The sequence below is a fragment of the Gossypium raimondii genome, chromosome 5, assembly GCF_025698545.1.
Source record: "Gossypium raimondii isolate GPD5lz chromosome 5, ASM2569854v1, whole genome shotgun sequence".
Classification (NCBI taxonomy): Eukaryota; Viridiplantae; Streptophyta; class Magnoliopsida; order Malvales; family Malvaceae; genus Gossypium; species Gossypium raimondii.
The window spans coordinates 34,990,229-35,012,803 of record NC_068569.1 but is presented as its reverse complement, the minus strand read 5'-3'; the positions used below and the strand labels follow the sequence as shown (position 1 = coordinate 35,012,803).

Sequence of the window (22,575 nt, the reverse complement as noted above, 5' to 3'; positions counted from 1 at the left end):
CTCATTTTAACGATTGGGCACATTAACGACTCGACTCACATCACCGAGCCGGTTCGCATCACGAAACCTGGCACTTCAGTGTTCGTTGTGACACCATATGATATAGTCGTTACACCGAGATAGCTTGTCGTGACACCAAACCTTACCTCATCGCGATGTAGCATATTGAATTGATTGTCATGACATCGGGTTGCAAAGTCGCAACATTGAGCCCAGTTTTTGGCTTCTTCAATTTTTCGATTCCATCAGTTCACTATATCAACACTTGCTGTGAAAAAAATTAAAAGTAACTAGGATTGACACTAAAAATAAAGTAAACAAACAAGAAAAATTAAAAAACAAATATTAAAAAAAAGTAAAAAAAATCATAGAAGTCCTTTAAAAACTAGGACGATCCATATTGCCATTGTAGAAGAACTTCCAGCAGTTCCTTAACACTTTGATCCTTCATTTATTCTTTCGTCAATTAATTTGAACCAACATCTTCGATTGATTCCACCAATAGTGCCTTATCTTGGACCGACACAACATCCACATTACGAGCCACTTGATGTCAAATTCGAGCCAACCCTATACTAGCTTTCAAGATATTATTACTTCGTGCATCCTCACCTTAATATCGCATGTGGCTCTGGTTTCTCGAGCTTTGCCTCCATCATCGAATGAGAACGAAAAGAACTCATTGACTCCTTCAGTTGGTGTAACAACCCGATTTAGACCCTAGATGGAACAGTGGTTTTGGGACCACAAATCTGAGTTAGAAAAACATTTTAATATTATTTTTGGTTTCTACAGCATGTTAATTTATGTGTGAAAATTTCGTGTGAAAATTTTACCGTTTAAATGGTTAATTTTGATAAAAATGACTAAATCGCGTAAAGCGTAAAAGTTGAGTTCTATTAGTTAAAGGTGTTAAATAGCTATAGAACTTAAAAGTGAAGGTCCTTGTGTGGCAAATATCTCATTTGTGAGTTAGTGGATGATAGTGGAGTGGCATTTGGTGTATTTATTAATGTTATTAAAGGTTAAATAAGTAAAAAGGCAATTATATGTTAAATTAAATAAAAAAAATGCATTGTCATCTTCCACTATTCATCTTCACCGAAAATTCAAGGAGAAAAAAGCCATTGTTGGCTTTAACATTTGGCCAAGCTCTCATTGCCCAAATAGGTACGATTTTAGCTTCATTTTTAATGATTTCTACGTTTTTGAGATCGTTGCACCTTAATCTAGCTAGCTCGTATCTCCGATTTCAAAACTGTTAAAGTATTTAAATGTTGTCATTGTTGAATGCATGAGTATTTTGATAGTTAATGATGGAAAATAAATCATTGTTGTTAGATATGTAATTTTTGTTAATGAATTTTTGATAAAAATGTCAATTTTGGACTAAATTATGAAATATTGAAATTATGTGACTAAAATGTGAAATAAATGATAGAATTGGGCTGCTAGGGACCTAAAGTAAATTTGGTCCAACTGAAGTATGTTGAAATTTTGAATATTTTGAGTTGTTTTGAAATAGGGACTAAATCGAAAAAATGTGAAATGTTAGGGGCTAAAATGCAATTTTCCCATTTATGTGTTTTTGAATAAATTTGAATAAATAGATTACTAAGCAAGTCAAATTTTTATTGAAATAGATCAAGAAAAGAAGAAATCGGATTTGGATTGGAAAAAAATTAAAAATTTTTGAATAGCCGTCCGGTTCGTTCATGTCTGTACAAGGTAAGTTCATAAGTAAATAAATGCTGTTAAATTCAAAATTTTGTGTGTTATATGTGATGAATTGAATTATAATAAGTATATGTGTATATGCCGAAATGAATTAAGCATTGGAGAACTAGTTACGAGCTTGAATCGATCGAATTATGACATCTGAAAGCCCTGTATAAACCATAGGAATAATTTAGGATACATATGTCATGACATAGGATTCCGGTATGAGTTATCGTGTAAGACCACGACTGGGACGTTGTCGTTGATTTGAGATTTACGTGTAAGACCATGTCTGGGACATCGACATCGTATACGATTTCGTGTAAGACCCTGTTTGGGACAATGGCATCGATATTTGATTACATGTAAGACCACGTCTAGGACATTGGCATTGTAAGGGCTTCCGAGCTATCCGAGTATCCTTATTGATTCCGAACGGTTCAACGGGCAATATCGAGAAATGAATGACTATGTGAAAGTATATCTGATTCAGGTACGTACGAAGTGTATATGATTTGCAAGAATGAAAGGTGGGTATGTTTCAAATGACGATATGTGAAATACATGACAATGAATTAAATGAATGTATATAAATGAACGTTGTGATACGTATGCTTGTTATATGAAATTGTAATAAAATAAGCTTAATTATATTCAAGAGTTCGAATACCATGAAATTGTGGTCCTATGTTTCGAACATGGGATTTATGAAACATGAAACATGGTTTTGAGGTATGCTAGTTTAGGTTGAAAGATGATTAGATAAATGTTATTGATAAGGTTAAATTATTAAATATGTTATGTGTATGTGAAAGAGTTAAATAAGCATGTTTTGAATTGTTAGTTATGTGTTTTGTAGGACCGAATGTGAGATATTTGAATGAGGAGTATGTATGGTTCGAACAGTGGAATTATGAAGCATGTGTGATATGACTTTGATGTATGGTAGTTAATTTGAATTTTGAATTGATAAATGAGATTGAAATGGTTGAATTTTAAAGCATGGTTTATATGTTCATTAATAAATAAGGTAAGTGAAGTTGTGTAATGTGACAATATGGATTGAAATGGTTGAATTTTAAAGCATGGTTTATATGTTCATTAAAGCATGGTTGTATATGTGTATGAGATTAACTAAATTCAATCTATTCGAATTGAATTATATATGTTACTGTGATGAATTATTTGCTTATGGCTTACTAAGCTTTCAAAGCTTACTTTGTGTATTTTCCCTATGTTTATAGAGTTTCGGAGACTTGCTCGGATTGGAAGTCATAGGAGACCACATCACACTATCCAGTTTTAGCTTCAATAAATAAATGCTTTGAGTTTTGGTTATGTGGCATGTATAGGTAAGTTTTGATAGATTTGGTTTGAAAATTTTTTGTGTATAGCCATGCGAAAATGGTTTGATCATGATGCTAATGCTGATTATATGATGTTAATGCTTGTGTGTATTTAGTCATATCTCAAGATTATTATGGAAGTATGTTTCATGGTGTATATATGTGTGATATTTGGTTATATAATTCGGTTTGAATAATGAGTTAGTTGATGGTTGTGTTTTGCTAAAATGCATGAGTTTTTATAAACTAAGTTTGGTATTATTGATGGCTTGTATATTGGTTGTTTAGGTACGGTTGGTGATGGCAAAGTATACATATGTTTTATGTTTGAATGGTTGGTCATTTAGGTTCGGTTTTTAAATGACTCATTGGATGCTTGAAAAGGGTGATATCTTGACATGATTTTAGCATGCGAACTAGGCATGAAATGTCTATTTATTAGTGTTCGAAAATGGTTCAAATTGATATGTAATATGCGCATATTTTTTTTTGTAATGTGAAAAGAGGTATATTTTGATAATGTGATAATGCTAGTTATTATCTATTTTGTTAATGGAAATTAAGCTGTGGGAAATGGTCGAATTGGTATAATATACAAATGTGTAAAGCTTATAAATTTGGTATACTTGATTCGCAATCGAGTTTAGGAATAGCTATTGTTATTATAGCATATTAGCATGAAATTGTAATGTATTAAAACTATATTTGACTATCTGGTGATATTTGATAATGACCTATATTTGGAGAATTAATAGGTCGTATAATATGGATTGGTTTGAATTTATTTGCTAACGCACTTAGGTTTATGAAATGGTACGTTTAATAATTAGCCATTGAATTAGATGTATACAAAAGGATGAGATGAAATATGTGATTGTTATATGGAACAAAATATATTTGATTATATTTTATGTATTCAAATGCCATGAAAAGATGGGCATATGCTTTGAACATTGAATTTATGAAGCATAAGAAACAGGATATGGATATAAATATTAGTTGGTACGAATATTTGAATAAGTAAATGGTAATGACTTGGTTGAGTTTCAGAGCATGGTTTGTAATGCGAATTTGGTTTATGTAATTGAGTGAACTATGGCTACTTGGTTCGTGAATGATTCATGATTTATTTAATTGGATATGTGATATATATATATATATATATATATATATATGTAATGACTTGACATTTATGTATGATTAGTGAGATGTTATTTGAGCTTGAGAACTTTGATAAAGAAGTTGATAGAATTTTATACATGAATTGTAATAAGTGATTGTTCTGATCTGTACTTATGTTTAGCAATGCCTCGTGACCCTAATCTGGTGACGGATACGGGTTTGGGGTGTTACATTTGGCACCTCCCCTACTAAGGCCAAAAATTGTGCTGGCTCTATTACACATTCAATTAGACACGATTTAAGCTCACTGTCACCAGTTAGTTCTACATCTACTCCTACTCCTACGTCAATTGGATTGGAAACTCCTTCTTCCATGTTCAAATCCTTATCATGGTCTCTGATTCTAATCACTTGTTCAACTTTATAGTTTAACTCGACTTGGTTAACGACAATACAATGGTCCTTATCATTAGAGTCAGTAACATCATGCATGTCCTCTTCTGTTGGAGTATTTACTTCGGATTGTTTCTGGTAAAATTCATTCATTTGAGTCGTTATGTCTTCTAGGATGGACAGCTGGTTTAGTTGGGCCGCCGTATGGGACATGTGGCTTTTAACAAATGACAACATCATCCTGCACTCAACTAGATCATCCTTCAATGCACTCATCTAAGCATTGGATGACGAGTCCTACTCATATATGTACCAATCATCACACCACCTATATTCACAATAATCCATGATTAAGTTAAATTGTAAATAAGGTAAAAAAACAAAATAGTAATAATAGTGAAAATATAAAAATATAAAAATATTTATATAAGATAATTAGAGCACTATCTAGCACGTTCATCTTTCAACTAATATTTTTTTACTGGACAACTAATTTAGTAACAAGTTTACACTGTCGAAGTCCCCGGAAACGGTGCCAACAACTTGACTGAGCCGTAATGTGCGTGCACCGAGGCTTAGAAAACTACAATTAGATATGGAATTAGAGTGTTTTATCTGCAACCGAACATGTCAAATTGTAATATAGATTTTTGTTTACAACAAAACACATAAGTATTTCGAGAATCATACCCAATGGATTACTAGGTTGGTGAATACTATTACAAAATCAATTATTTGAAAACAATTACTAGTCTAGTCGAGTTACGAATCAGTAGTGCAAATTCTAAATTAAGATGACAATTAAACTAACTAAATTAAACTAACCTAGATTAACCAATTGGAACTCTCTATTCCTAGTTTCAACGATACGAGCTACAAGGCCTAGAATTGATTAAATTACTAATTATTAATTAAGCTAATTATTACCCTTAATTGAGTTATTTACCACTCTTAACTAACAATACCCTCTCGGTCTCATCCTCACTAAGAGTTACTACCTAAGATACCCTTTTAGTCTCACCTAGGCATACGGATACCATTCCGGTCTCACCGCTTAGCACAAATTCACTAAATGTGTACTCAACAGGATACCTTTTCGTTCTCACCTGTCTAGATGTTCTACTAGGATTGTCAATCCTAGTATACTAAGTTATTTACCAAACTCAAATAAATACCCAATTTCGGATAACTATTTACGTAATTGATCAATCAGTTAAACAATCCATTCTTGCGAGATATTTATAAAAGCATAAGGTTTCTAACATTTATACAAACATTCAATTAACTAAATTATTGAAATTGATATAAAAATAAAAAGAATAAGAAAGAGAATGCTCATTGATATATTTATGTAAAAACACACATTCGGAACAATCTTTGTTCGCAATGTTTCAACTTTAGAATAGAATATTTCTGATTAAGCAAATAGAAAAACCTAAACTAAGTAGAAACTGAAAACTGAATAATGGCAAAATATGAGAAGTCGTCCAAAGAACTCCCTAATTCTAGTTATAATGTTACTTATATAGGCTAAAATAGAAGGACTAAGATGCCCTTCTACTTAATACAACAATTAGGGATTTAAATCCGAAAAAGACCCTAAACTGCCCCTTAAAATCGTAGTTGTCGTGCTTGGAGAATCATCGCGACATCGCAATATGGAGTACCTTGCTCATTGTGACATCGACTTTGTTTGTGGCCCTTCCTCGCATCTGTCTTCAATGTCGCGACATTTACACTAGTTTAAATCCCGAGGCTACTTTCGTGTATGTTTTTGGTGTTGCAACTTTCATACTTCGTGGTTGCGTCATTGGCAACAAGTTTAGCCCGAAGTTGCATATTTAGCTTTCGGTTCATCCTACATAACCACATAACCTTATTTAGTTATCAAATACAATAAAAACTATTGAAAAACATAAATTAACTACTTACAAATCCGGTCCTCTCATTATTAGGTGAGAAGGTCGAAACTATTCTATATAATTATTTTTATAGATAGTTTTCATGAATAAAAAAAATCAAAAAGGAATTCTATGGTTTTAAAAGTTGGTCGTTGTACAATGAAAAAGAAAAAAAGAAAAGAAGTTTTTTTTCTTCTCTTAAGTTTAAGTTAAGTAAAAAAAGGTAAAAGCATTAAATTGAATTTTAATCAAACATCTTTGGCTTTTGTTAAAACCTTTTGAATCAAGTAGTGGAGCGATTCAAAAGGTTCTCGACAGCTTACAATAAGTTTTCTTATACTTATATATAATATATACGCCATCCTGTGTTAGTATTTGTTAGGCCTAGCCTCTATATTCAATTCAATTAGATGTTAATTTAATGTAAATGAACCATAACTATGTAAACCTATTCCTAATAGATTGACCCCAAAATAGCATATCCAAATTATAAGAAATCTCATAGAAGCCACAAGTGCGGAATTTACACCTTCCAAATTTGTATTTGTTCGGGTATGGAAATAAATCGCGAATATGGTCCAAGTAATAAACGCCCAAGTTTCCTTTGGGTCCCAATTACAATATGATCCCCACGCCTCATTAGCCCATACGGCTCCCGAAAGAATTCCTATGGTTAAAAAGATAAACCCGAGACTAATAATACGATAACTCCAACGATTCAATTGTTGAGTCATGTAAAAACATGAATTATTATTAAAATGACTTGATTTAGCTATTAAGCAAACTAAAATTATGGGGAAAAGAGATATAATAAACATGCATAAAAACTATACCTAATATCACAAGCATTGATCCCACAAACATGCATAAAAACTATACATAATATCACAAGCATTGATCCCACAAAGGGTTTTCTTTCTTCATTAAACCCATTCTTTCTTTTCTAGTAGGTGGCCTTCCTTGTCGAGTCAATGATAATATAGGTAAGCTTCACTTTTTTTTATGGTCATGCCTTGCAAATCGAAGGATTTCTTATGTATTGCTTACCCAAACACCAATTTTATGCTATATAAAGAGATGAAGGGAGCGAAAATATGCTAAAATGTAATGTTCATTATTAACTAATAAATTTAGTATATGGAAGATATCAAAGTTGTAATGTCATGATCTAGAGATTTCAATTGTGATTTATTTAATTATAAAATAACGTCATATATAATTAAAAAAATATCATATATTTTTACGAATCATATAATATTGTATTTATATATGGAAATGACAAATAATACTGTATATATAAGTCTAGTTAGCGAAAATGAATCTCAAATTGTAAAAATAAAATAAAATGCAATTGTTCACAAATATATTATATACAAATCATATAATATCGACTAATTTTATCATATATATGGTAATGACTAGGTTTATTCATGGGTTAGGTGGTCCGCTCGACCCGATTTGGGTTAAGTTTGGATAAGTGTTTTTGCACATCGGCCGACCCAAATTCAATTTAAATAATGGAAAATAAATTCAGGTATAAAATATTAATTAAAAAATATATTATTATATTATTAATTTTCAAATAGTAAAACGGAAATTTGGACGAGTCGAGTCAAAAATTGGCTTGAGCTTGAATTTTTTGAAACTGAGTCTCGATTCAACCCATTAACGCCTCTAGTAAAGACAAATATGTATTAATAGGTATTTAGTTAGGGAAGATCTTGCTGTCAACCTTAAATATTATTCTCATTCTGACCTCTAATATTGTATAAAAAATTAACAGGAAAGAACGTTATAATTCATAAATAGTATACAACAGTTATATAATTAACATATTAGAATATTTAGTACTTAACCAATATAGTTATTAATTAAGGAATGTAATTATGTGTTTAGATTTTGTAAAATCAATATATATATACATAGTGAACTTCAATATATATTAATTAATTTTAATTCTACAAGTTTACAGTCATTAGAAGTATTAATTTTGAGTTGAAAAAGTGTCACTGCAACTTATGTATCGGTACATTTAAAGATGTATCGGCACAACTAAAGGATATATTGAACATCTAAGGGATGTATCGAGACATCTCGTTTTAAGGTTGTAATTTGGTTAATGACTTGCAATGCATCAAAACCTAGACTCTTAATATCGATACAAAACTACCAAAATGCTTTAAAAACATTTAAAACAGCTGGAAACATTTTGGTATTGACTAAAAAACATTTGCATAAGTTAAATCACATTTGAAACATGTTTTTGAGTACTTTGCAAGTCTTTGAAAATGAATTGAAAATGTTTGATCATGGAATGACTTAATTAATAAAAAGTTATCTTAAATAGTGTTATATCAAAGCTTGGGACATCAAAGCTAATAGACATCCATTTGTCTATGTTCATTATGGACTTGCTTTTTTTAGTTTTTTTTTTTAAATTTAAATTTTTTTTAATTCTTATAATTTTTCAATATTTTATATAATATTGAACCACGTTCAAAATGATTGTCCAGATTCAAAAGAATTTGTACATCCATTTGTCCAGATTCATTTTAGCCACTCAACATCGATCAACGACCACATCATCTGTCAAAGGTCACATCATTGTGACCTGACGTCAAATGTAGTATTTATTTTAGGTCATTTTCGTATTTAACAAGTTTATTTTCTGAGACTTTTATAATTAAATATTACATTTTCGACATTAGTAGGTTAGGAACTAAAAGTTAATAAAAATTAGCGTTTTACGCATTTTCTGCTATTCCGATGACTCGTAAGGCCGAATTAGGCCTCATAAGTGACTAATGAGTTCTTTAAGTGTGTAGGATGCTAATCTAGGTCCAAGAATACAAGGAAGGATGATTGGGTCGTGAGACAAGGAACTTGATAAGCCAACAAAGCTACCAAAGGCCCAGGACACATTTGACATCATGACGACAAAATTTCTCTCATCACGCCGATGTGACGAGTAGGGGAGGTAATTCATAGTGGCGACGTCGTGACGAGAAGCATTCCCACGTCACGACGATGTGACGATGGAAGTCTATAATATGGTCGATTCCTTGGACGAAACATTTGGGAAATTTCCTTATTTGGACCCTAGCTTTTAGCAAAATATTTTATTCATTGGTATCTAAGTGTATCTTGGGTTGAGCGGTCACCAAGTAGACCTTTGCCTATATAAGCAACCTTAGGGTCACCGAAATTGTAAGCAAACCTAGAAAGACAGTTTTACTATTCAAATTTTAGTTTTCTTTTCATGTTCGTGTATTCAGAACTTTTCTATTCTGTTGTGAAGACAGTTGTAAGTGGAGATTGCTCTGGGATCGCACTTGTAACTGTAACACCCCTAACCTGTATCCAAAACAACCCATTTATGCAACAATTTCACATTAAATCCTTGTACTTTTATTACTTTAACAAATTAGTCTTTAATCAAAAAATTCATCAAAATCAGTTAACAAAAATACTTTTAAATATAAATCAACATTCCAAATTCATCATCTAACATCAAAAATCACAAGATTCATCAATGGTAACATTCAAAATCTTTAACAATTTCAAAATCGAAGGTACAGGCTAGTTGAACCTAGTTGCAACGATCTCAAAAACATAAAAATTACAAGAAACTAATAGCTTAGAGGCTTACATACAAGGAATAAAACATGGCTGAACAAAGCTTCCATAGCCATGGCTTCTTTCTTCTTTTCATTCGTGAAGAAGACACCAAAATACTGATATAACATTTTGGTTTTTATTTTATTTTATTTAATTTAATAATCAAATTATCATTTTACCCTTACCTAAGTTTAAAAATTACACTAATTCCAAGCCATGCACATCCACTATCACCTTTAATGGTCTATTTACCATATAAGGACTTCCACATTAAATTTCTATAGTTATTTAATACCTTTAGCTTATAGAACACAACTTTTACACTTTACGCGATTTAGTCGTTTTTGCTTAATTAACTATCGAAACGATAAAATTTTCCAACAAAACTTTATTACCACCTTAATTACCCTCCGTAAATATTTATAAAAATATTTACGGCATGGTTTATAGAAACAAGGTCCCGATACCTCATATTCGAAAACCACTTGAACTTAATAAATCATTTACACAACAAAAATCACTATATCAAAAACCTTTTTAAAATCAAAATTAACTCGTAAATGTTAAATATAAAATTTACAAACTTATTTGTCAGATTTGGTGGCCTCGAAATCACTGTTTTTGACACCACTAAAAAACGAGTTGTTACAGAAACACCCTATGCCCGGTCCGTCACCTGGCCCAAGCTATAAGGTATTACAACTATTAAACATCACTATCATACAAAAATTCAACATAAATAATCCACAAATCCATAATGCAATATAATTAAAATTATTCAACAATATTCAATAGAAATTGAACTTCAATCGAGCTTACATAGATCTTAAAATTAGGGGTGAGCAAAATCCGATTCCATTTGAAAAACTCAATAAAAAAATTTCAAATTTTGAATTAAATAGTTTGAGTTATTTGAGTTAATTGAGTTATTCGGATCAACTCAAATAAAAAATCAAGTTTTTCAGTTTAACTTGAATATGCATTACACAATTCGAGTTATCAGAAAATCCAAAAATGAAAAGGCAAAACTACATCATTTTGATAATGTTTATCTTTTCTAAAGTTCAAATTCCAAACCATTAAGTTAAAAGGCAAAACTATGTCGTTTTGATAAATGTTTATTTATTACGTTTAAAGGCAAAACCATTATATTGTTTATGTAGTTAAATAATCTTGTACTTCGTCTACTAGTTAAATAATTGATCCATGTAAATGCAACATTGAGTATAAATAATAGGATTTGTTAACTCGACTCGACTTGACTCGAAATTTTTTACTCAATTCGATTCAAGTCAAAAAAAATTCAAATTGAGTTCGGTTGCTAAAATAGGATTCGTCAACTCAACTAACTCGAAATTTTTTGATTTGATTCAACTTGGCTCGACCGAATACTCACCCTACTTAAAAAACCCGAAAAAAATTTGGACTAAACTGAAACTTTTACAAAAAGTTAGGTAAAAAGTGAAAACAGGGGTCACACAGTCGTGTGGTTCTATAACATGGTTTGGTTGCCTAACTGTGTAACAAACTGAAGCTGTGTGAACTAGCGTCACACAGCTGTGTCGCCAGGTCGTGTAACAGACTGTGGCCGTGTAAATCAACCTACACCTAATTTCAATAAACCACATGGTCGTGCCTTACACATGTGTATGTCACATGGTCGTGTGGCAGGCCTTATGCACCTAAACATACCTTCTAAACCAACCAATTTTCAACTGACTCCAACTATGCCACTATTTCCTAGCCGTCTGTTTCTCGTAGGAGTAACAATAGGTTTCACATTATGATCTTTGTTCAAATCAACTTGATTCGGGCAATCTTTCTTATAATGATCTAGAGATCCGCAAATGAAATATGACTCGTCTATTAATCTACACACCCCAGAATGATTCCGGCGACAAGGGCTGCATTCAAGACTATCCACATTTTGTACACTACCAGCACTGACTACTGAAGTTTTCAGTGGTCTCACATTACTCTATCTCGTTCTATCTTGGCAAGAAACCCCTGATGGTACTGAAAAACGGCTACTAGATTCTTTTATTTTCTTCGGCGGGGAAGTAGAAAACACTTTGGATGTATTTCGCTTATTGAAGTCGCGAGCTTTCATTTCATTATGTTTCTTGTGATTGCAAATTTCTTCTATTTTCTGAGCCCGATCAGATAAAACTACAAACTCAAGTAATTCTATTGCACCCATGAGCATTTTGATCTCATCATTCAATCTGTCTTCAAAGCGTACACACATTTCTTCTTCAGTCGAAACAATCTCACGAGCATATTTACTAAGCTGAACAAACTCACTCTCGTATCTAGAAATTCTTTCTTTTTCTTGTCGAGATAATTTTTACTGATTTATTTCTTTCGGAATTCAGCTCGAAAGAAATCCTAGTTAATTCTCTCTTTTGGTACCACAGCTAATAAATTCGACTGCCAATGAAAAGCCTCCTCTTTTAATAACGATACTGTACATCTCAACCAATCCTGGGGAGGACACAACATCTTATCTAAAACCCTCTGCGTATGCTCTAACCAATACTCGGCTCTAGCCGGATCATCACCCACTTCACCGCGAAACTATTTAGCCCTACATTTTCAAACTTTATCTATAGAAAGCATGGTTGACTCGCATGTAATTAGCAAACATATTACTCATCATTCAGCGAAAGGCATCGTGAGCCTCTTCCCCAAGCCCTTAAGACTCGGGCACACTTTGAGCAACCCCTTGATCGGTGGCTGGAACATTACTTTGTACCTCGTCGAAATTTGCTCGATTGAATTCAGTTGACATCTTTTATGTATAAAAAATCAAGTCAAATTGATCTGGAGTCATCACACTATCACAGGTTATGAAGTGGCATGTATTTCTAGACTCAATACATGTTATGTTTAGTCCTAGAATCGACTAAATCGTAGCTTAGATACCACTAAATATAACAATCTATACCCGGTTCGTTCACCTGACTCGAGCTATAAAGCATTAAAAATATTAAACATCACTATCGTGCAAAAATTCGGCATAAATAATCCAAAAATCCATAATGCAATATAATTGCAATTATTCAACAATATCCAATCAAAACCGAACCTTAATTGAGCTTACATAGCTCTTAAATTAACCAGAAAACAAATATGGACTAAACTGAAATTTTTATGAATAGTTAGGTGACAAGTGAAAACAGGGGTCACACGATCGTTAAAGATTAAAATCGAACTAGATTTAAATCTAGTTACTAATCACATTGGTTATCCAAACATGTCACACATGTGCATTGCACTCAAATCTAGTTACTAGGCGGCTTTCCATATGAATATTAAATAAAACTATTAAATATTAAAATGTCACATATTTAAATTGCACAATGACTTATTTGACCCTCCAACTTTACAAAAAAAATTTGGGTATAATTCGATGAACACTTTATTTGTATTTGATTATGTTCCAGAATTCAATCATTCCTTTATGTTCACCGTTTTATTCTCCATTGTATTCAATTGTTTTACTTTATCATTTCCCCTTTATGGCATCTTACTTAACATGTTTGTTAGTGGATTCTCAGTTTAAGATTAGAATATGAATGTTGAAGAAACCCTTTCCTATTTCTTGGAAACACTTATATAATTTCAATAATTTGAAACTGGGTTCAAATTTCTCGGTAATTGAGTTTTCTTTAAGCTCGATTTCATGGAACAAACTAGGATTTTAAAAGATTCAAATTCAGATGAACCTTAATTTGAAAGAAAACCTTAATTGGAAACCCCAAATCAGCTCAGCTCTAGTGCCATTTTCAGGCCAAAAAAGAGGCCAACCGCCGGCAACGACGGAAGCAACAACTTAGGTTAAGGGGAATGAGACGATGTATGAACATTGGGAAATTTTGGGGGGTTTGACAGAAAAAAAAATAAAGAAGAAAGATGTAGAAGAAGACCCAGAAAAAAAAATAAAAGAAACGAAAATGAAAGAAAATAAAAAATAAAATAAAAAGAAAAATGAAGTATAATAGGACGCCATGTGGCAGCGCACGATTGGCCAGCACTGCCATATCATCAAAAAAATTAACGTCGTTAGTGTCAAGTACCAATATAGTATATAGAAAAAAAAGTTCAGGTACTAATCTGGGAGAAGTTGACAAGTTCGGGTACTAATTTTTATAGTTAACCTAAATTAAAAATAAAGATATTAATTGAAAGGCATAATTAAACTAAAAAAATCAGTTTTCAAAAAAAAAAAAGCCAAAAACGGTTATTAAGTTTCATTTGGAAATAAGTTCCTAAGATGTTTTAATATTACTAAATCTTGTAATTTTAGTTACAGAAATCTTTTATATCATTTAAGTTTTCTCTTCACTTTCGAACGAGTAATTTAACTCCAAAAATGAATAAAATTCTGTATAATTTCTAAAAGTTAAAATATGATATAAGGCTTTGTATTTTCAAAAAAAATAGAATTTAGTTTTTATATTTTTATTTTTATTTTTAGAATTTTAGTCCTTTTATTTTACAAATTTTAAATTTCAGGTCTAATTGTTAAAACAATTAATTCTTTTTGTTAAATTTGTTGACGTGACATTTTGAAATAAAAATACTCACTTAATAGTCATGTAATTGAAAAATGACCTTATAATGAACTTGAATTTAATAAAATAATTTTAATAATATTAACAATTAGACTTAAATTTTGAAATCTAAAAGTAGAAAGACTAATTCTAAGAAATAAAATTGTTAGGACTAAATTGCAAATTTAAGAAGAGTAGAAGATTTTGTGGCATATTTTAACCATATTAAAATAGTTTACTGAAATTACTTGCAATTAATTATCTAATTTTAATAATATGTGTTTCGGAATTATCTAAGAGCAGTTCATCTCTCGTGTGTGTGTGTGTGTATTTATACTTTCTCCCTAATAGTTGCATACTTATCTAAGATTTTCTTAGTTGTGAAGATTTTGGGAACTCAAGGGTTAGATCCTGAATGGAGGTCTTTAGATTATTTGTCTTTGTATTATTTGTTGGAGTTGACCAAGAAAAAATGCAAGAAGGAAATTTTATGGAGGAGACGACGTATTGTGGAAAACATGAGGGGATCAAAACGCATTTTGGTGATTCGGAAACAATAATTTTTCTCTTATGTGAACCCTCAAGCAATTCAATTATTGATACCGATTTTGAAAGTCGAATGGCATGAGTTCTTGATCAAGACCGAGATTGAGAAGAGGATTTAGTTAGTTGAGACAACTTTTTACCCATAGGTTATGTAAAGATAACTAGGGGTGAGCGTTTGCTCAAACTGAGTATCTTATACATGAGACCTTTGAAAGGGAGATTTAGTTATTGTTGCTAAAGGCAAAGAGACAAAGATAACATCATCTTTTTACATTGTTTTTTTTTGGGGGGGGTTATGTAATAAGGCAATATGCATACATGTTCTGATTCAAGTAATACTAATATTTAACATCATACACTACTTCATAACTTCAACTATATATTTTTGGGGTTAAATCAACTCAGAGTTTTTGAAGCGCAAAGCATAAAGTTGAGTTGACTCGGAATGAACAGAGTTGAACAACACTTTCAACTTTGAGTCGGTTGTTCTTTACAATAGAATTCCAAGATGTTATTCTCCTTCTCTTGCATTTTTTCCTGCTCGACTCTCACAACTTCTAACAAATAATCTATAGTTGTCCATTAAGGTTTAATCCTTGTATTCTTGAAATCTTCAGAACTAAGAAGCTCCATTTTTGTTTTAGATAATCATATAGCTATTAGGGTGGAAGTATAAATACATAGACATGAGAGTTGAACAGTTCGTGTAGAGTTGGGGTTTTTTTTTTGAAAAATATTAAATTAATCCAAATACAAATAAAAATAGGATTATTGAAATTAAATATAAATAGAATTTGAATTAATTCAAATCCAAATCCTTATCCATAGAACGGTCCTAAATGCCCCCAATGCTCAACCACATTTGAATACATCATGCAATGGAACTGCTAAAGCCAAACCAGTCCCTGCAGGCAGTGGGGGAGTATTGAGGGACTCCAATGACAGTCATTGATTGATAGTTCAACAAAAACCAGAGGAACACCAACAATGAAAACCAAAAATATCAACTACAAGGAGAAATAAGCACCAATTTGGAATAGGAAGTTACCACACCCATAGCCAAGTAAAGGTTGCTACAATTGGCCACAGGTCAAGGAAAGGCTGTTGATTCTCGACACACAAAGGTTTCTCCAAACTATTGGCAATGTCATTATACACGCTAGGAATGATGTAGCCAAGTTAACATATAAGGATCTGAGAATTCACCCTCATCTTCTAACTTGAATAGAGTCAGATTTAAGATAAAGTAAACCTCTTTTAACAAGCTTAAATTTTGTTCTTACAAGTTGCATCACCCACCGGAAATATGGAAAACATTTTATCCAAAAAAAAACACCTTATGGTTTTAAGAAAGAAAATAGAAATACAGTGTATGATTCAGGCATTTCATCAAACAACCAAGATTCTCAACACAAATCCAAGAAACTATTACAATCAAAACAACCGCTAGAAAATGCTTTAACCCATTTTCCCAAAAACCGGCAAATATGTAGAGATGAAGTTAGCAAGTAGTTAACGGGGTCATATTTGATATTATGTTGTTGCGAGAATAGCAAATGACAGGGGGGTCATGTAATAAACCAAGGTGCTGATAGATAAACAGAATTGATTCAAGTAATATATATATGTTTTGTATTTTACATGTTCTGATTCAATTAATAATAATATTTAACCTTAAATGTAGTGCAGTTTTACATGGTTTGAAGTCTCATATTGTTAACAAAAAAAAGCTATCTAATTCCCATATCCACGTACCAGATCCAACTGGTGTCACCATTGGAAGCACCTATAACTACAAGCTTCGAATGGGCAACTAAACAGACGTCTTCGGTGGTATCTCCGCCAGCAGAGTCACCAATAATTGAATAAGAACGTCTACCACAAGATTCGACCAAGCTTTCATCAAATTTAACTTAACAAAATTTCAACACTCTGCATTGCCTTATATATAGTAGCATGCATGCATCCATACGCTGATACAGTAATGTATTTTGATGAAAATTTTGCTTAGCTTATATAATTGTTTGAAACTTGAATATGGAAAAATATTACTTCAATAAATTTAGTTTATCATCACCAACATAATTTAATATTACATAAACTAAAAATAAAAAAATAAGAATCTGGAAAAATTTATTTTTTGGATGTCTGATAAAAATTGAGTACCATCATAAACTACTTCATAACTTCAACTATATATTTTTTGGGGTTAAATCAACTCAGAGTGGCGAAACCAGGAAATTTTTTACGGAGGGCCGAAATTAAATTGTATATTTTCACGATAGTAAAAATATAATTTTACCATTTTAATAGCCTATATCTTTTATAATTTTTAAAGTATTAAATCAAAATTTTATTATTTTGGGGGGCAAAGGGCAATTTTCCATTTTAGGGAGGCTGGGGCCCCTACCACCCCTGGGTTCACGACTGGTGCAAAGCATAAAGTTGAGTTGATTCGGACCGACCAAAGTTGAACAACATCTTCAACTTTGAGTTGGTTGCTCTTTATAATAGAATTCCAATATATCATAATGACATACATTGAATTATTGTGCATATCCCACCATTTAAAGTTGATTTCAGTTTCCTCCATTGATGGTTCCATCAAGCAAGTTTTAATGGCTTCTTTATTCTTCAAACACTAAGCCTCAGATTCGTTGAGGAACTCATGGGATCCGACTTGCGAAAATGATATCAACAATCGACTCGCTTAAGGATTCACATCGGAGATAAACAGTTGTTTTTGAATCACCAAAACACAATTTGATCTGCCCATGTTTTCAACAATATATCGTTTCATAAGAGGTAATAGGTCTCTTGTCTGGTAATAGAACATAATAACCATTGCCCATTTTTTGTCAATAATTAATTATATGCACATACTTTTTTTAATAAAAAATTATTTACCTCTACAGCCCAAAATATCGAGTCCACGAAGAACAGATTAATTAGATTTTTTATATATAGAAATTACAATTAAATAATTAATTGCACGTAATTTTAATAAAAGCATCTGGGTTTCTGCCATGGATTCGCCCCCACCTTTGCTAACTGAAATTAAAGAACCAAACTATTAATTACTTCAAATAAAACCATTTTCACTCTTCTTCTTCTTTTTTTATGTTCAAACCTATAATCCAGTACTGAGAAAAAAAAATCAAATCCACCTAATTAGGGTTTGGAGGGATTAAAGAATTCCAAAAGAAGAAATAGACAAGATATGTAAATTTTAAAAAATAAAAAAATTCAAATATATATAAGATTCTTATAGTTATAAAAAAATAAGTTCCTAAAAGTTAATAAAAGTCCCAATTGAAAATTTTTCTATAAAAGTTTTAAAATATTATTAAAATTCAAAATTATATTTTTTTAAGATTTAGAAACATTTTTAAATAATTCTTTTGTAATTTTTTCTCAAATTTTTATATTTTAAAATATAATAATAATAATGTTTTTAAATTTTTAATTTTAAATCAATTCCAAAATATTCCAAGGTGCTGTAAATGTTTTTAAAGCATGTTGGTATTTTGTATTGATATTAAGAATCTAGGTTTCAGTACATTGCATGTCATTAACCAAATTACAACCTTAAAAGGAGATGTCTTGATACGTCCCTTAGATGTTCAATACATTCTTTAATTGTGCTCTTACATCTTTAAATGTACCAATAATTTCAACTCAAAATTAATACTGTAAACTTGTACAATTAAAATTAATTAATATATATTGAAATTGGCTATGTATATATATTTTTGATTTTATAAAATCTAAACACAAAACTACATTTCTTAATTAATAATTTCATATGTTAATTATATAACTGATTTATACTATTTATGTATTATATTAATTTTTATATAATATTAGAGGTGAGGATGAGAGTAACACTGTTCAAACTCATATCAAACAAGTGTATGCTCATAAACATATTTGAATTTTACAATATAATGCTATTATGTTATTCATTCTTTTTTTTTTAATTAATTCTATTCATCAACAACTGCAATTTTCTTTTTACACTTTCAGGCTGACAACGAGATCTTCCCTAACTAAATACCTATTAATACATATTTTTTCCAGTAGTATGATGATCGAATGTGTAATCATGCTACTGAATTATTACGAGAATTACGGGATGGTGAACGAAAGCTAGCAAGGGAGAATATGAGACTAGGAATTATGGGAGTGATAATGGTAGTTACGGTGGAGGTAAAAAGTGACAAGGTTTCTTACTCCGAAAGTATGAGTGTGCAAAGTGGGTTTGGTGGGTCGAAACTAGCTTTTGATGTTGAAGGGGAGGCTTTATTATTGAAGCAGATTAAGAGCATGAAGCAAAAAGGGATATTTGTCTAAGACATTGCTTATTTTCAATGTAATTTTCAATATCTGTATTTTGATAGGGATATATGTTGGTAATAGTGGTAAAACCTCATTCAAATTACCACAACGAATATATAATTTTTGGGGAACGCGAGGATGTAAATGAAATGTATGTGTATTTTATATTAATACCAAATGTTGTATTACATTGAAATTGGTTCAATTTTAGTTTCACATTTATATTGAAGATAATCAAAGACTTGTAAGGGTTAGGTTGGGTTTAGCTTGGGATGATGAAACTGATAAAAAAATCAAATATAAAACATAATTCCATAAATATTAATTATATTATATGTATATTCAATTTGATCAAATTGATGGATCAAACTGAATAAGTTCATTAGAAATAATGTCTAGTTACAAAATATGCAACTGAGCCTAAGCATATAACGTGTTCCTTCTAACAAAATCAAACAACCTATTCTTTCTAACAAAATAAACCAAACAATACATTTTTGGTATACCATTTCACCTTGGCTATACAAAAATAGTCAATCTATATATGTATCACTTGCCTCAACCAATTCTAGTTTTGTTATCATAGTGCCTTTGCAAACCATACTATACCGATTTACAAGAAATCAACTATACCAAACACGAAAAAGAAAAAACCAAAACAAAAAATGTCATCATTCACTTCTACAAACATCACTTGTTTGTTGGTTTTGTCTTCCTTGGTGAGTTGTTGCTCCTTGGTGCTTTCATCTTGACAGGTGCTACTGACTCTTGTGTTCCTATAGGGTCTCCATTAGCTTTCCTCTTGTTGCTTGTGGGTTTAGATAGCATTGAGGAATCTCCACCAATTTTTCGAGGTGCATTATATGACCTTGCCCTAGTGCTTGAACCAGACTGCAACAATAGATAAATATAAAGTCAGTGGCAAAAAACTTATTTCATTGTCTTTGTGTTAGTAGGAAATGAGTATGTTCAGATTGCGTGCATAGAAGGTTTAATCTTGTTGGAGCCGAGAGCAACAAATAGCAAGTTCAACAAGAAGCTTGTCGAGCAAGAATCGTGACTTGCAGAAGAAACAAAGCAGAAAAACAAAACAGATTTTGAAGCAAAGCTAAAATAGAGAGCATATGGATGAAAACTTGTTGAATTCATTCAAAAAAATTGAAAATGGCATAAAGCCAATACATAAACAAGCTTACAACTTGACAAAACAGTAGGTTAACCTAAACACTACCTACTACCACTAACAAACTTAGTAACTTGAGCTAATTAACTTGTACAAATCAACAAAGCTGATTAATCAGCTCAATCACCATCAGTTTTACATCAAACATAAACCTAACATAGTTGAAATACAACTAAGTTACATTACATTAACTTAAAAATACAAAATAAGTAAAAAACAGCTTGCTGGCTTGATGAACTAGCAGCTTCTGCATGTAGTGCCCTCGACAGTCTTGGTTGTTGCATGCTGACCATTGCTTCAACACTCCTCCTTGGTTAGCATGTTGCTAACTCCCATCTTAGCTCTCAAATGTTGAAACTTTGAAACACTGAGTGCCTTTGTCAAGATATCAGCAATTTGCTCTTCAGAACTGCAATGAACCAGTTTAATAACCTAAGCTTGTTCCATTTCTCGAACTGCATGGAGCTTGATATTGAAGTGCTTGGTCCTTCCATGAAAAATAGGATTCTTTGCAATAGCAACTGCAGATTGGTTATCACACATTATCTCAGTTGCTTCATTTTGCTCATGGTTAATGTCTTTCAAAAATTTTCTAAGCCATATGGCTTGATTGATTGCTGCAGCAGCAGCCACATATTCTGCCTCTACAGTCGGCTGAGCCACTACTCCCTGTTTCTTTGAACTCCAGCAAATCATAGCGGAGCCTATGTTGAATGCATAACTCGTAGTGCTCTTCATATCATCTAAAGAACCTGCCCAATCACTGTCACAGTAGCCAACCAGTTTCAAGTTCTCAGCCTTGGTAAACTGCATTCCATAGGACAAGGTTCCTTTGATGTATCTTAGAACCCTTTTTGCAGCTCTAAAGTGACTTTCATTTGAACAATGCATAAACCTCGAGAGTAGGCTCACAGCATACATTATGTCAGGTCTAGTAGCAGTCAAATACAACAAACATCCAACTAGACTTCGATAGGTTGTTTCACAAACCTTTTCATGCTTATCTTGGCTCGATAGTTTTTCTCCAACAGCAACCGGTGTGCTAGTTGCTTTGCAATTCTCCATTGAGAATTTGTTGAGAACTTTCATAGCAAAGGTCTTTTGACTTAGCCAAATTCCAGTTTCAGCTTAAGTTACTTCCATGCCTAAGAAGTAAGACATCAATCCCAAGTTTGACATCTCAAAGTGCTGTTGCATTTTGGCTTTAAAGTTGCTTAGCATCTCTCGATCTCCTCCTGTCACCAGTAAGTCATTGACATATATTGAGACAATAAGCTGAGTTTCAACACTAGTTGATTTAACATACAAAGTTGGCTCGTTGAGACTTCTTTCAAATCCTTGACTTGTCAGATAGCCATCTATTCTGCTATACCAAGCCCTTGGAGCCTGTTTCAAGCCATACAAGGCTTTGTTGAGCTTGTACACCATTACTTCCTTGCCAGACACCTTGAAACCTTGAGGTTGCTCCACATAAATCTCCTCTTCAAGGTATCCATTTAGAAATGCTGATTTTACATCAAGTTGATGTATCATCCACTGCCTTTGTGCTGCTAAGGCAACTAGCAGTCTGATGGTATCGAGCACGCCCTTGGTGCAAAGGTCTCCAGATAGTCTGATCCATACCTCTGACTAAAGCCTTTCACAACCAATCTAGCCTTTAACTTGTTTAGGCTACCATCAGCATTGTTTTTGACTCGATAGACCCACTTTACACCAATAATCTTCATGTTTGTTGGTTTTTCAACCTGACTCCAGGTCTGATTCTTTTCAATCATTTTGATTTCTTCAATCATTGCCTGTTTCCAGCCCTCCTAACTTTCTGCCTCTTCAAAACAATTTGGTTCAGCAATGGC

At 32.0% G+C, this 22,575-nt stretch overlaps 1 protein-coding gene across 1 annotated transcript; it reads right to left on the bottom strand.

Annotated features, from left to right (window-relative positions):
* Positions 1–21,154: 21,154 nt before the first annotated feature.
* LOC128041044 (secreted RxLR effector protein 161-like) lies at positions 21,155–21,787 on the bottom strand. Its single transcript, XM_052630348.1, has one exon. It carries the CDS (start codon positions 21,785–21,787, stop codon positions 21,155–21,157), a length of 633 nt encoding a protein of 210 aa, XP_052486308.1.
* Positions 21,788–22,575: the final 788 nt, after the last annotated feature.